General features: G+C 49.0%; 2 protein-coding genes across 6 annotated transcripts; one reads left to right on the forward strand and one right to left on the reverse strand.

The window, feature by feature from the left end:
• Positions 1 to 4,118: 4,118 nt before the first annotated feature.
• On the forward strand, positions 4,119 to 6,037 carry LOC145555080 (barrier-to-autointegration factor A-like). The gene is made up of 3 exons (XM_081616338.1): positions 4,119 to 4,260; positions 5,455 to 5,581; positions 5,796 to 6,037. Exons 2-3 carry the CDS (start codon positions 5,456 to 5,458, stop codon positions 5,940 to 5,942), a joined length of 273 nt encoding a protein of 90 aa, XP_081472464.1. The 5' UTR covers positions 4,119 to 4,260; position 5,455; the 3' UTR covers positions 5,943 to 6,037.
• Positions 6,038 to 7,750: 1,713 nt separating this feature from the next.
• LOC145547537 (ectonucleoside triphosphate diphosphohydrolase 6-like) lies at positions 7,751 to 14,980 on the reverse strand. 5 transcript variants are annotated; one of them, XM_081616339.1, is made up of 14 exons: positions 14,064 to 14,980; positions 13,249 to 13,490; positions 13,070 to 13,146; positions 12,854 to 13,002; positions 12,604 to 12,674; positions 12,015 to 12,050; positions 11,769 to 11,857; positions 11,592 to 11,671; positions 10,279 to 10,343; positions 9,978 to 10,079; positions 9,761 to 9,901; positions 8,495 to 8,642; positions 8,168 to 8,274; positions 7,751 to 8,092 (listed from the first exon to the last, which is right to left on the reverse strand). In XM_081616339.1, exons 2-14 carry the CDS (start codon positions 13,487 to 13,489, stop codon positions 7,995 to 7,997), a joined length of 1,404 nt encoding a protein of 467 aa, XP_081472465.1. In that variant the 5' UTR covers position 13,490; positions 14,064 to 14,980; the 3' UTR covers positions 7,751 to 7,994. The 5 variants fall into 5 exon arrangements, with proteins under 5 accessions (XP_081472465.1, XP_081472466.1, XP_081472468.1 ...); XM_081616340.1 differs by having other exon boundaries at positions 9,978 to 10,076; positions 14,064 to 14,953; XM_081616342.1 differs by having other exon boundaries at positions 8,586 to 8,642; positions 14,064 to 14,574.
• Between the last annotated feature and the right edge of the window lie 313 nt (positions 14,981 to 15,293).

Genomic DNA, 15,293 nt, shown 5'->3' on the forward strand with positions numbered 1-15,293 from the left:
AAACTAAGCAGAACCACACAGAACCTTTGTTCTAGTCTAAAAAGTAATTTTATTCTACTGGACCAATCAGAACATGTTCTGGAGAGTTCTTCCTCTCTGTCACCAACAGCGGTTCTGGCCGGATCGGATTCAAACTGTGCACTGATGCATTCTGGGAAAACCCGACTACACAATGTGACAACGCCCTGGTTTGTGTTCAGTTTATTTTATTATTTCAACAAAATTATAAGCAGGAACAGAGAGGAGCAAAGTTCAGCCGAGCGGTTCTGATCCGTCCGGAGGGAAATCTACCGTCTCTGGATCTAGGTTCTCTGTGAAAATGGGTCAACGAATCAGAGCTGAAAGACGATCTCTGATTGGCCAGCTTCCAGCCATTTTCAGGCTGGAAACTTTAGAAATGTAATAAATGTTTGTTTCATAATCAACTCTGATCTGAATGATTGTAAGTATAAGTTTGATTTCACAGATTTAATGTGTGTGTGTGTGTGTGTGTGGCGGGGGGGGGGGGGGGGCTTTGGGTCAAATCTAGAACTGCTCAGCGTTTATGTTTCGGATTGTTCCTGAAAGCATCACCGGATCCTCCTGCTGAACGTGAACAGGTTTGCAGACCCGCAGCGCCCCCTGCAGGCTCCTCCCCTAATGGCCTGGGAACAAACACTGGGACCGGATGGAGCCCGGAAACAGGAAGTGATGCAGTTTATCCAGCAGAGGGCAGCGCGCGCTCACACACTGCCGTTTGTAAAGTTACCCAGTCAAAAATTAACTGAATTAAAATGATAATTTAATCTGCAACGAGATGAAAACATGAGGCAGAGTTATTAATTCACTGATTTGGCTTAAAACCAAATACTTAAATATTTAAAGAGAAATATTTAACTTGTTAATAAACAATTTAGCTAGTTAACTCATTAGGTTGCTAATGTTTAGCTCTGAACAAGCGGAATATTTTGCTGATAAACTGAATAACATGGTGAAAATATGACTTTGAAAAAGTGAAACTTATTGCAGCTAATTTTTGACTTAACTTTACAAACTACAGCTTGTACCCATCAAACTCACTAATCACACCTAAAGCTATCACAAAACGGAAACATGCTTTTAAAAAAAGTAAAATACACTGCTCAAAAAAAATAAAGGGAACATTTAAACAACACAATATAACTGCAAGTAAATCAAACTGTCCACTTAGGAAGCAGCACTGATTGACTCTACGAGGGTCAATCAGTGCTGCTTCCCAAGTGGACAGTTTGATTCCACAGAAGTTTGATTTACTTGCAGTTATATTGTGTTGTTTAAGTTTTCCCTTTATTTTTTTGAGCAGTATATTTATGTGACATATAAAATGTCCTAGATGAATAACAAATAACCGGAGAGGTTATTATGGTTTCAGGACCGCAGCTAGCTAGCTGGGTTGTCCACTTCCGGTTGTCCACTTCCGGTTCTCTAATTCAGGGGAGACAAACTTCCATACTACACTCTCTAACGGCTATTCAAGAAACTTTAGTTATTAGCATTTAATAAAAAACAGCAACAACAATCAGAGGCGCTGCTCTGCTTTAGTCTAACCTGAATTAAAACCTGCAAGCTGGTGTTGGAATAAAACAATGTTAACTGGTTTAACTGGTCTAACTGGTTTAACTGGTCTAACTGGTTTAACTGGTTTAACTGGTCTAACTGGTTTAACTGGTCTAACTAGTCTAACTGGTTTAACTGGTTTAACTGGTATGGAACGATGTGTGTCCCAAAATGTGCAAACAAAATAAATAGGAAAAAATCCTAATAAGGTCAAATACATGACCGCGGCTTATGGCTCAGAAATAAACCCCAATACTGGGTCGATTCTGGAGGGAAACCCAGTGGGTCAGAACCGGGTCAAAGGCACTGCTACTGAATACATGGACAACATAAAAAATATTCTAATGTTTATGAAACAGAAATAATGTTATTCCCGAACAGAACCGGGAGAACGTTCTCTGACTGTCGGATCAACGGTTCAGAAGTGAACCGTACGGATCGGACCTGGACGGTTCGGAACCGAACCGAGCGGTTCTGGTCTCAAACTGATCATCAGAACTTTAGAGATTAAATCAAATGAGATCTAAAAGACGAGATTTAAAATAAAAACCCTGGACGTCGGTGGGGGACAGACAGCTGGACGTGGACCACCGGTGGGGGACAGACAGCTGGACGTGGACCAGAGCCCCCGGTTTCTCCGCGGCCTCCGGGCATCCAGAGCCCGCGCTGGGCCTCCAGATGGCGGCCCGAGGAGCGGCGGGCTCCGGGAGGAGCGAGCCGTCCAGGTGGAGCGGGAAAACACGGAGGCTCCGCCCACTGGGGGAGGAGGGGCGGGGCTAAAAGTGGATTGTGAAACAAAGACCGAGAAACACAGGAAGAGGTCTCACTCTGCTGGTTTTTCTCGTTTGTCTTTTAATCCCGAGTTTAAACGGGATCTACATTCTTAGTAACTCCAAAGAAAGATGGTTAATGAGCTGAACTTATGGAGCCATTTCCAGTCATTATGACCAACAAAAGGCTTTGACACTTTGGGTGTTTAGCAGCAGCATTAGAAGCGTCTATGTTGGACATCCAACCGTCTCTACTGCACACATTTCTGCTTATATACGATCAAATCTACAACCTTGATGGTAATAAATGCTTATTTTGTGGAAAGAACACAGAAACAATAAATTGTGTTTTCTACAAAGCTAAAAAAAACAAAACCCATCAAATATCTTTGAAATAAGGTGGATCAAACCAAACATAAAACTTCCTGAATCTGTGTATAGATATAATAATATCTGGTTATTATAGAAAAACCAAACTCAGTGGTAATCTTATGATCCAACATTTTGTCTGGTGAAATTCTTTATTCGCCAGCAGAAGCGCTAGCTCTGCTCTTTAACATCTTATCTTCCTGTGGCCCATACAGACGCTGACAGAGCAGCTGGCGTGTTGGACAGGAAATCAGCATTTACCTTTAAAAGCAGGTGATCAGATGCTGGTGACTCGTAGGAATCGACCTGCTGCTGTTTCAGTTTTGCTTCAGTTCGTTTTGGATAGTTATTGTTGATGGAAAGTTGTTTTTGTTTTGTTAGGAAAGGAGAGTTTCTATTGTCCGGCCCTCTGGCTAGTTTTAAACAGGGACCTGTGCTGGTTTATTTAGAGCAGCGTTTCTCCCCCCTGGTCCTCAGGCCCCCTGTCCTGCAGGTGTTTCCCTTCTGAAACACCTGGATTGTATCTCTGGGTGATTATCAGGCGTCTGCAGCACCTGATGGATCAGCGGTTCTGGAGCAGAGGCTCATCTAGAACATGCACAGCAGGGGGCCTGAGGACCAGGGGGGGAAACTGATCTAGATTGAGACCAGTGGAAGTTTTTATTTTATTTTCTTTGCTGTTTTCACCAGGATTTGTGTGTTTTTGTTGGGGAACTTTTAGGTCAGGGTCCAAAGTGGGTCCAGGAGGCATCCTGCATGTTTTAGTTCTCTTCCTAGTGATAATAATAACCTCCTCAGCAGGTCAAAGGTCAATGTTCCCTTTAGGCTTCATAACGAGCCTCATTTGATCCAGGTGTGTTAAACCAGGGAGAGAATAAAACATGCAGGAGCCTCCAGGACCCACTTTGGACCCTGACTTAGGTTTATTTATTTATATTTTCCTTATTATTCCTCCCCTAACAGATAATTTAATTTAATTAGGTTTTAACTATTTTTCAGCTTTAAGGTTCCCAGGATCAGCAAAGACTTTTAATGTGGTCATTTCTGTACAATAAAATAAATGGACTACATTTAAACTCTGTAATCTGTTAATCTTTTTACAAACTTACCTGTGTGGTCTGGTAAAAAGGAGGATCTAAGGTTAAAGCTTCATTCTAAAACACGTATTTCTTCTTTCTGGTGTTTTTACTTCACGTTCATTAAATGATGTAAACTCTTATTTATAGATTTGCACATTGCCATACTAGTTTGGAAATGTTTTGGTAAATAAAGTTAAAAAATAAAATGTGGGATCAAATCCTGAGCGTAAAGGAGATGTTGATGAGGTCAGAGGTCAAACCGGGTTAGAACCCGACCGGAACCGCAGCTGGAAGTCATCTGACCGTCATCTGCTCAGAGTGACTCATCTCCTCTAAGAGCAGCTGTGACTCTGTGCGTCATGACGTCAGCGGCAGCGCGTCAACCGGCCTTTCAGAATAAAGCGCCTGTCTGTCAGATGTTCAGGGTTTCGGGTCCGGACGAACTTCCAGCGCGGTTCCGAGTCCAGGTGAGTCAGTCCGTTCGGAACCGCTCCAGGTAAAACGCGTCACGTGATGCCAGCTGGTTCTGGTTGGCGGTTTTGACGTGTTTTTGTCCGCAGTAAGGAGTCGTTTCCGAACCGGATCGGTTCTGATCTGATCAATACGTGAACGTAGTTTTACCTAAACCACAGTAAACATTATCCGTCCAAGAAAGTATTTGGTAAAAAGGCGATCCAAGTACTGAGAGTAACGCATCAGAACTTCCATCATTTAATATTTGAAAATGACGTCATCACCAGACGAAACGAAGTTTTGTGTTAAAGTTGGGAATCATTTTCTCCAAATCAGTTTCTTTCATTATAAAACTTAAGAAACGAAGCAGAAAGCAGCTGGTGAATTTTGGGTTAAAACATTTTGTTCTTCATCCAGTGAGCAGCAGTAAAAAAAAACTAAAATTACTCAAATAAAAGTAATGTAGTAAAATAAAGTTACTGAAGTAAAGGTTTCTCTGGTTATGTAACCCAGTAACGCTTCGGTTCTGGTTGAGCAGCTGGTTCGATTTATTTATTTCGGCACCATCAGCTTATAACATAAAACTTACAGTGAAACTTTCAGTGACCACGAAGAATTACAGGCTATTAAACCCATCAGTGATGGAGAAGCATCGTTCTGTCTTCACTCAGCATGAGGTCCACTGACTGAGCTAGCATTGAAGCTACCGGTCTGAGCTAGCATTGAAGCTACCGGTCTGAGCTAGCTTTGAAGCTACCGGTCTGAGCTAGCTTTGAAGCTACCGGTCTGAGCTAGCTTTGAAGCTACCGGTCTGAGCTAGCTTTGAAGCTAACGGTCTGAGCTAGCTTTGAAGCTACCGGTCTGAGCTAGCATTGAAGCTACCGGTCTGAGCTAGCTTTGAAGCTATATTCAGGCTAACAGCATCACAGCATCAAGGTTAAAGTTCCCACCATGATGATCTGATCAGGATTTACCAATAAATCAGATAAATCTGATCATCAGCTGAACGAGCAGCGAGGATGAGGGGGGCTAAGAATCAAAGATGGCCGCTTCTCGCTCTGAGCTGGGACGAATGTGAAAACTGAAATAATTAGAATCTAATCCTGCAGCAGCCAGAATAAATCAATCTGAGCTCTGAACTTTATGTGTAGTCCGGAGCGGACTGGTTCTGGTTCTGGTTCTGCTGACGGCCATGTTGTTTCTCTCAGAATGTCGACGACGTCTCAGAAACACCGCAACTTTGTATCGGAGCCAATGGCGGACAAGCCGGTCATGGCGCTGGCCGGGATCGGAGACAGACTGGGCCACAGCCTGACGGAGCAGGGCTACGATAAGGTAGAACCCGAAGGAACCGCCGACCCGTTCCAGCCTCCAGGGGGCGCTGCGGCTCCAACAGGCACTGCATGAGCCTTTTGTTTAAGATGTGAAGGTCTGACCTGGTTCTGGTTCTGAGTCATCAGTGCCTGCAGGGATCAGAACCAGGACTGGATCAGGTCCAAATGGGTCAGCCCTGAGCAGAACCTCTGACCCGACTCGGTTCTGTTTCCAGGCCTACGTGGTTTTGGGTCAGTTCCTGTTGCTGAGGAAAGACACAGAGCTGTTCTGCTATTGGTTGAAGGACGTCACCGCAGCCAATAGAAAGCAGGCTGATGACTGCGCCCAATGCCTGAAGGACTGGTGCGACGCCTTCCTGTGAGGAGGCCCCGCCCCTTCCGAGGGCCCGCCCCTTCCACGGAGGCCCCGCCCCTTCCGAGGGCCAGCCCCTTCCACGGAGGCCCCGCCCCTCAAGAGGCCCCGCCCCTTCCGCCCCTCAAGAGGCCCCGCCCCTTCCACGGAGGCCCCGCCCCTTCCACGGAGGCCCCGCCCCTCCAGAGGCCCCGCCCCTCCAGTTCCCGCTCTGCGTTGCTTTTCTGAGCTGCCAGATTTTCTCCTCCTTATTCTGTAAATGTTTGTCATTAAATCTCTTTGCCCAGATGTTTGTCTGATTCCCGGTTTGCCGTTTGCCAGAGCTGCAGGTTCAGCAGGTGAGGGGTTCCCTGACAGGTTTGGATCAGAGAGAGCGGACCGACGGTTCTGGAGCTCCTCCTTCGACCCCAGAACCTTCCAGATCAGGGGTCTCCCAGTCCCATCCTCACGGGCTGCATCTCTGCTCCAACACGTCTGAGTTCCCTCAGCAGCGTTCATTGGTTCCTGCCTATGCAAAGCATGGCAGGAAGCTGCTGCTCTACCACAATTTGCAGTCTCTATGATTATATGCTTCTTCCACACACAAGTGGTATGAAAACGTCTGTCCCGGGAAGGAAGCTGCTACTTTTAGAATGGAGTTAAAATGGCCACATAAAGGCTGGGTGTCTCATAAGGATATGAGTCTGTCTGACACACACACAGCACAGTGGATTAATGACTTTAACTTCCCCTCACGGCCACCAATATCACCCAGTGGGTCTCAGTCGGTCAGTCTCAGTCGGTCAGGACAGATTCACCGGCCGTCTCCCGTAAAATGTTTTCTACGTTTTTCTAGGGTTTATAGTTTTCTGTCAAAGTGCTTCAGACCAACGCTGAGTGTCTCACAAAGATAGGAACTCTTTCCCTACCATTCTGTCTGACACACAGACGGAGCACAGGAGCGCGGTCTCACAATGCATTGTGGGAAAAATAAGTATTTCCTGGGACTATTTCTATTTCGCTTACATAAATTTATTTCTCAGAATGTCTGAATGTGAAATAAAATCCTGAGGATGAAGGTTGAAAATTTGCTAGAAAAAAAAATCGTCAGTCAGATGAGCTCCTGGCTGTAACCAGGTCCGGTTGGGAGCAGGTCCGGTTTGGAGCAGGTCCGGTTTGGAGCAGGTCCGGTTGGGAGCAGGTCCGGTTGGGAGCAGGTCCGGTTGGGAGCAGGTCCGGTTTGGAGCAGGTCCGGTTTGGAGCAGGTCCGGTTGGGAGCAGGTCCGGTTGGGAGCAGGTCCGGTTTGGAGCAGGTCCGGTTTGGAGCAGGTCCGGTTTGGAGCAGGTCCGGTTGGGAGCAGGTCCGGTTTGGAGCAGGTCCGGTTGGGAGCAGGTCCGGTTGGGAGCAGGTCCGGTCTGGAGCAGGTCCGGTTGGGAGCAGGTCCGGTCTGGAGCAGGTCCGGTTTGGAGCAGGTCCGGTTTGGAGCAGGTCCGGTTGGGAGCAGGTCCGGTTTGGAGCAGGTCCGGTTGGGAGCAGGTCCGGTTGGGAGCAGGTCCGGTCTAGCACCACAACGCCGGGTCCAAACTGACCAGCTTTGCCAGGCCCTGGTTAAGTTGGTTCGGCCAGAACCGAGCCGTTTGTCTGGTCCAGGTGTTGAGCAGAGGTGCAGGACGGTGGCCCCTGAGGACTGGACTGGGAGACCCCGGATGTTAGCATCAAAGCTAAGCTAACACCATCGGAGACATGATGTTAAAATCTCCCGATAACAATCTGATCGATATTTACCAATAAATCAGATCTAAACTTCAGTGAGAAACAGACAGACTGCAGCTGCAGGGTCAAAGTTCACAGCTTTATTCACCAGTCCAAGAGTCCAATTGGTACCAGTTCAGAACCGGACCTGGTCCTGTCTGTTTGCAGACCCGTCGGTACCGCTCAGTGGCTCTGGTCCAGAACCAACCCAGAAAGTGAGGTCATAGGTCACAGCTTCTGTTCGTCTCCATGGCACCTTGATGATCCCGCTGCAGGTCAGAGGTCGCCTCCAGGTGGCCTGGATCAGAGCAGGATGTTGTGTGGAGCCCTTCAGAATAAAAGCATCAGTGTCTCCTGAGGGCCTCCAGGTGCTGGAAGGCGGCGCCGAGGGCCCAGCTGGCCTCCACCTGGCGGACGGTCCGGGCCAGCTGCAGAACCAGAGCACAGGACGGGTCGGTTCCGGGTCAGAACCGGGTCGGCGGGTTCTGGATTTCCAGACTCACCCTGAGCTGCTTGTGGGCCGGAAAGCCGAGTTCCTGCAGCAGAACCGAGATGTAGACCAGGTCCAGACACAGGAAGGGGTTCTGGAGGTCCGGCGGGCCGCGGCACACTGCAGACAGCCGACCAATCAGAGACAAGCAGCGGGTCACATGACTTCCTGGAGGCTTTTTATGTGAACCGATGTAGAAAACGTTTCTGTATTTAATGGCAGATTTATTGTTTTTTACATTTCATATCAAACAGGTTTGGCAGCAAAACGTAATGAATGACAGCAAACATTTTAATAAAATGAATGTTTAACATTCTGTAAAAATCTGGTTCTGCTGGACCTCCAGGTTCTGGTTCTGCTGGACCCGACTCCTAATTCTGAAGATGTCAACAGCAGGGCGTGAAAGCTGCCACCAGGCGGCGCCCTCTCACCTCTCTCAGCTGCTTGGCCGTAGTCCGACACTCGGATGGTTCCGCCCGCCGCCTCATCTGCAGAACCAGAACCAGAACGTGAGAAAGCAGCACTGATCCAACAGAACCAGAACCCGTCTCATCCTGGGTCTGCAGGAGGTCCGGTCCTCTCCAGCCTGACCTCTGACCTCTGACCTCCACCATGGGTCTGCCTTCCTGACCAATCAGAGCGCAGCGTGCTGTAACCAGGGGGCGGATCAGGACCAACCGGGTGAAACCAGCTGATTGGTCAGAAGCAGCTGCGTTCACAAGGTTATCGACCAATCAGCAGCCAGTTTGCCCACCTGGCGGTTCACCTGTCGGTATCCACAGGGTTTCAGATGCTCCAGGTTTTCCCTCGTTTTCAGATTTTAGATTGAAAATGTTGATTTTCATTTAGTCAAATGCAATAATGAGGTCATGAGAAGCTGCTGGTCCAGTTATTGAGCCACTAAAAGGGACAAAATGCTTAGAAACAGGAAAGATTGAAATATTTATCTTTTCCAAAATAAAAGAAATGCTATTTAAAATTATACATAAAATTATCCCACTAATGTCTTCCTGAGGTTTATGTGGATAAATGTGAACCGTAAAATATCAACTAAAGATTTAGATCATTAGTTTTGTGAAACTGTTTTTGACCAGATCATTGATTATTGTGTAAATAATGTTTCATTAGCCAAACATCACAACATGATGTCGCTTCTGTAAAACTGTTCCTAAAGTTAAATGTGTTGAAATCTGTTTTCTACTGGTTTGTTCTGAATTCATGATGAAAACATTATTTTATCCAGATGGTTTATATAAATAACGATAATAAAAAAGGTTTTTCCAGTTTCCCTGCTAGCTAAGCAAAACGTAGCGATGGATGCTAAGATGCTAACGATGCTAGCAAACCGCTCAGAAGCAATATTATCAGGAAACCAACACTAAATCAGATCCATCGCTGCAAACTGAGAATCAATAATCCAGTTATTGATTTCTAATCTGATTCCTCTAAACGTTTCACCAGCTGCTCCACTGATTACGCAGGCGGAGCTAAATCAGAGCTCTGGCCTCTTCAAACCTCACCAGGAAGTAACGGCGATACCAGATCTCAAGGCAGTTAGATTAGCAGACATCACTAGCCGAGCCAGAGCTGCTGCTGCTCTCCGTACCGATGGCCTGAAGGTCGACGGCGCGGTCGTAGTAGAAGGAAAAGGCGTAGAAGTCGACGTCCGCCGCCTCAGGCGCCGCGCTCAGCTTCCTGTACAGAACCTTCTGGACTTTGTTCAGGCACGCCTCGTAAACCGGCTCCCCTGGAAACGCAGACAGCACTCAGGTTCCTACCCGCTGCATGCTGGGAAATGTCACAGACCAATCAGGTGCCTCTACCTTCCTTCTGGCCCTTCAGGGTGTAGACGACGTCAGCGTGTTCCCAGCTGCCCGAGAACCCTGGAGCAAGGCAGGGGCTGACCCGCTCAGCGCTGCCCCCTGCTGCCGGAACACAGAAACACACGCTAGCCTTTAGCTACAGGAAGCACTGCCAGGCACTTCCTGTTTCCTGTTCCAGCCTGAAACCACGCCCAGCCACAGGAAGTCAGATAGGAAACACAGAACCAGGTTCTGGTTCAACAGAGAACCGGACCCACAAGCGACTCATGACTTAAGACCAGGTCAAAGGTCAGACACTTACAGGGAGGAGTGTCCACGGCTCCAAGGACAGCGAGCCGAGCCGACATCAGACCCAGACCCAGGTAGCTGCAGACAGACAGGAAGTCACTGACCGACGGGTCCAATGGGTCACATGACTGCACCGTGTGACCCAGGTAGAGTAGGTGTGTGTGTGTGTGTGTGTGTGTGTGTGTGTGTGTGTGTGTGTGTGAAGATGTGTGTGTACCTGTGTGTGTGTAGATGTGTGTGTGTGTACATGTGTGTGTATGTGTGTGTGTCTGTGTGTGTGTGTGTGTGTAAAATACTGTCAGGACCATTTTCCTGACACATACTTCGCTGTGAGGACCAGATGCTCTTTGTGGGACCAAAGCCTGGACCCACAAGGGGAAACACTGTTTTTGGTTCGGGGTCAGATTCAGGACTAAGGTGTGAATTGAGTTTTGGTTGAGATTAGGATTAGGATTAGGATTAGGATTAGGCTGTAGAAATGAATGGAAGTCAATGGAAAGTCCCCACAAAGATAGCAATGCAAACGTGTGTGTAGACGGTGTGTGTGTGTACCTGTGTGTGTAGACGGTGTGTGTGTGTACCTGTGTGTGTAGACGGTGTGTGTGTAGACGTGTGTGTGTACCTGTGTGTGTAGACGGTGTGTGTGTGTGTACCTGTGTGTGTAGACGGTGTGTGTGTACCTGTGTGTGTAGACGGTGTGTGTGTACCTGTGTGTGTAGACGGTGTGTGTGTGTAGAGTGTGTGTGTACCTGTGTGTGTAGACGGTGTGTGTGTAGACGGTGTGTGTGTGTAGACGGTGTGTGTGTAGACGGTGTGTGTGTAGACGGTGTGTGTGTGTACCTGTGTGTGTAGACGGTGTGTGTGTGTACCTGTGTGTGTAGACGGTGTGTGTGTAGACGGTGTGTGTAGACGGTGTGTGTGTGTACCTGTGTGTGTAGACGGTGTGTGTGTGTACCTGTGTGTGTAGACGGTGTGTGTGTGTACCTGTGTGTGTAGACGGTGTGTGTGTGTACCTGTGTGTGTAGACGGTGTGTGTGTAGACGGTGTGTGTGTAGACGGTGTGTGTGTAGACGGTGTGTGTTTACCTGTGTGTGTAGACGGTGTGTGTGTTTACCTGTGTGTGTTTACCTGTGTGTGTATACGGTGTGTGTGTGTACCTGTGTGTAGACGGTGTGTGTGTGTGTACCTGTGTGTGTGTACCTGTGTGTGTACCTGTGTGTGTAGACGGTGTGTGTGTACCTGTGTGTGTAGACGGTGTGTGTGTACCTGTGTGTGTAGACGGTGTGTGTGTACCTGTGTGTGTAGACGGTGTGTGTGTGTGTGTACCTGTGTGTGTAGACGGTGTGTGTGCGGTTGAACATCTGGAAGGATCTGATGTCATCGATTGGCGACATCTGGATGGTTTTCTGTAATGAAGACAGAACAACAGGTTCTGGTTCTGGTTCTGGTTCTGACCACCAGAACCGAGGCGAACAAAGCGGGTCGTGTAATAACCGTCCTCACCTCATGGCGGGGGCTGAAGGTGATCTGGGTCGAGCCGCCGCCGAGGTCCAACATGCCAACGGTGGGCCGGTCCGGACCCTGCAGCCCGCCTGGAACCAGAACACAGCTTCATCAGAACCGGGTCCAGACGGGTTCTACCTGATCCCGTCCAGGGAACAGTACCGGACTGGACCAACCGGCCCGGTTCTTCAGAACCACCGGTCCTCCAGGTGTCGGATCGGATCAGAACTTCCTGTTTCTGCTCACCTGTCAGGAAGTTGATGGTGATCCAGGCTGAGATCCCTGAGGAGAGAAGAAGAACCGGGTCAGGTTCTGAAATGTCCCCAGAACCCATCCAGACTCCGCCTCTTGGTTCTGACTGAAGCTGGAGGCAGAACCCGGTATCGGGTCGGTTCTGGACTCAGCTGGACCAGAACCATTCCTCCAGGTGCGGGTGGTTCTGGACGTTCTGACCTCCTGGTCCAGAACCCGACCCAGTGATCCCAGGTTCTGGAATCGGACTGGTTCTCCAGAACCTAATCCTTTTAAAGTCGTCCCAGTCCAGATGGGTCAGAACCGGGTTCAGAACTTTTTTCACCGTCCGTTAATCTGACGGATTATCTGCCGTCACATGGCTCCTCCAGAACCGGTACCAGCGGTACCAGCCCGGGTCACCAGGCCCATACGGGCCTCCTAACAAACGATGTCCGGTCCGGTCTGGTCCACTAATGCTCTGGTTCTGACCCGATTGACCAGAACCCGTTTCCCACATGCTGGGCGGGTTCTGGAGAACCTCCACAGGCTCCAGAACCGGCTGATCCGCCCCGGTACCGACCCGGTTCTGGAGCAGACGTACCTTCGTCGGTTCCGTCCATGATGGACACGCCGTCCTCCGTGGACAGGAAGGGAGACTCCCGGAACAGCGCCCTCACCTGGACAACGAGAGAACCGGATCAGAACCAGAACCAGCAGAACGGGTCACAGCTGCTCCACTGGGACCAGAACCGCTGGACGGGTTCCCACCATCAGAACCGAACCTGCATGGTTCTACCAGAACCTCACAGCCAGACCTCCCGGGTCAAACAGAACCAGAACCGGGTCAGAACCTCACCCGGTCCAGCAGCTGCTCGGCCTTGTCTCCAGGCAGCAGCCTCAGGCCGGCCGTGGCCTTCAGAACCACCGGGGTTCTGGTCCAGTGGGACGGGGGGACGACGGACCGGGCCAGGTCCAACAGCGCCACGATGCCGGCGGAGCACTGCAGAGACGAGACGACACCGATCAGAACCATAACCGGACCGGGTTGACCCGGTTTCCCCTCTGACCTTCTGCGGGTCGTCGGCGTACGCGGACAGGCCCGGTTCTATGGCCCGGAACGTCTCCCGGTCCAGACTGGGAAACCCTGAGGAGAAGGACCAAACCCAGTTCAGCAGACCAGAACCAGAACCTCAGTCTGTCCCAGTTAACAGTGGTTAGATCCTTCAGAACCACCAGAACCCGGTACCTCGGTTCTCCATCCGGAACCGGAACACGTGGACTCTGGTCCCAGTGCTCCCAGCATCAAACATGACTCCGTACTGGAGTCCGTCTCCTTCAGAGGAACCGGGCCGGGCCGGTCCGGTTCTGCGTGAGGCGGGTCGGTGCGGCGGCGGCCGGTAGGAGGAGGAGGAGAACCGCTGGAGGAAGAGCAGCAGAACCAGAACCAGAACCAGGAGGAGGAACAGGGCAGCCATCTTGGATCGCATTCTGGAACCACACAGAACCTTCAGCAAGAGCAGAACCCGACCCGGTACCACAGACCTGTCATCAGCTCGAACCACATCTCTGGTTCTGGTTCTACTTGGACGGGAACCGGTTCCAGAAACCACCAGAACTTCCTGCTGGTTCTGGACGGTTCTGCTCAGGACCAGTTTAATCAGTCTGATGACCCGGTTCCAGTTCAGCTCCAGGTTTTGGGTCAGAACCACCAGCTCAGCCCGCAGCATGATGCTGCCATCACCCGAACCAAACCGATCCGGAATCTGAAAGGTTCTGCTTTGGTTTCATCAGACCCGGTTCTGGATCCAGATGTCATCCAGGAGGTTTGGTTCTGAACGGATCGGTCCAGAACCAGAGCCAGAACCAGATGACTGAGACTTCTGAACAGAACCTTTATGGACCTGTAATCAGCTGGTACTAAGCCCGGTTCCGCCGGTCCAGTTTACCTGTTGAGGACAGACTGGAGGCGGAACCGAACCTGAAGCTTTATGATGAACCGAACCGGGTCTGGGACCAGAACCAGAACCTCCTGACCATCAGAAAGACGGAAGCAGAACTCACCTGGTTCCGAAGGGAAACAGCTGGTCAAGTTCGAGCCCAGGTTCCGACTCGGTTCTGATGATGATGGCGTGCCGAACCGGGTCGGCTCAGACTGAAGCCGGTCGGTCTTCAGGTTCCGTTCAAATAACCGAACATGACCCGGAAGAACTCTCCGAACCGGACAGTTCCCGAACCGAACCGAACCGGACCGAACCAGTCAGCTGCTCCAGGTCAGCTGGACTCCAGCAGGACCTACCGGTACCGACCCGGTCAAGTTCCGGATAAACTACATTCCTCTGTTTACAACCGGCGCGCAATAATGACGTCAGACCGCGCACGGTGACGTGGACGGTAAAACGTCATTAAATATTTAAATATATAAAAATAAAATCCATTTTTATTCATAACGACGTCACCATTGATCCCAGAAACATATGAATATGTAATATTGATTTATTCATATGTGATAAATGGTTTAAAGAGCCGCATCAACATCAACATGCAGTAAATGAATCGATCAGTTTTCTGAGTTAATAATAATAAACAAATTGTCACTGAGGCTCTATAAGAGTCATAAGAATGAAATTAGTAATTATTGATCTGACAGGAGCAGCGGCTTTGACACCTGGTGGTGGGCGTGTCGATGTGGGCTGACGTCACGTATGATGACGTCACCGTGTGTGATGATGACGTTGTCATCACGTAAACATTAAAAAATCAACTATTTTAAAGTTGATGAGGAAATTGATGAACGTAAAAGGAAGTTTGTCCAGAATAAATGCGACTCGACGCCATGTTTTATGGAGCAGCTTCCGCCCAGAGGCTCAACACAGAGCCGCGTCTGGAGCGGGAAAATCACAATCCAATTAATCGATCATTGTGACAGAACAAAGAGGTTTTAGTCGATTGATGAGATTCAAAGTTACCTGGAGAGGCAGCAGCTGCTCCTGAGCCGCTGAGCGACCAGGTGTTGGAAACGGAAGTAGGAGAACAGAATAAAGTTTCTACATCAGGCTGACAAAAAACTATATTAATATTAAACATTAGTTATTATTTTACAGAAATGTCTCTCGGTATTTTCTTCTTGTGGATGATGATAGTTGTTAAAACGAGTGAAATAATGAAGCTTGTGTTGATCATGAGGAAGAGATTTCTTCATAAAAGCTTTAATTAAATTCATCTCATCTAATCTGGACATTTATTAAACATGTTTAATCTGAATCAGATTCTTTATGTAATTCATCAATTTCT

Source organism: Poecilia reticulata, chromosome 15 (assembly GCF_904066995.2).
Source record: "Poecilia reticulata chromosome 15, P_reticulata-male-v2, whole genome shotgun sequence".
Taxonomy (NCBI): domain Eukaryota; kingdom Metazoa; phylum Chordata; class Actinopteri; order Cyprinodontiformes; family Poeciliidae; genus Poecilia; species Poecilia reticulata.

What these genes read in the sequence shown, in the direction of transcription:
- LOC145555080 (XM_081616338.1), top strand. Translation starts at nt 5,456, where the DNA reads ATGTCGACGACGTCTCAGAAACACCGCAACTTTGTATCGGAGCCAATG. An exon ending in CGGAGCAGGGCTACGATAAG is followed by an intron (nt 5,582 to 5,795) that starts GTAGAACCCGAA and finishes TTCTGTTTCCAG; the next exon opens with GCCTACGTGGTTTTGGGTCA.
- LOC145547537 (XM_081616339.1), bottom strand. Translation starts at nt 13,489, where the DNA reads ATGCGATCCAAGATGGCTGCCCTGTTCCTCCTCCTGGTTCTGGTTCTG. An exon ending in ACGCCGACGACCCGCAGAAG is followed by an intron (nt 13,003 to 13,069) that starts GTCAGAGGGGAA and finishes TCGTCTCTGCAG; the next exon opens with TGCTCCGCCGGCATCGTGGC. An exon ending in AGCCGTGGACACTCCTCCCT is followed by an intron (nt 10,080 to 10,278) that starts GTAAGTGTCTGA and finishes GTGTTCCGGCAG; the next exon opens with CAGGGGGCAGCGCTGAGCGG.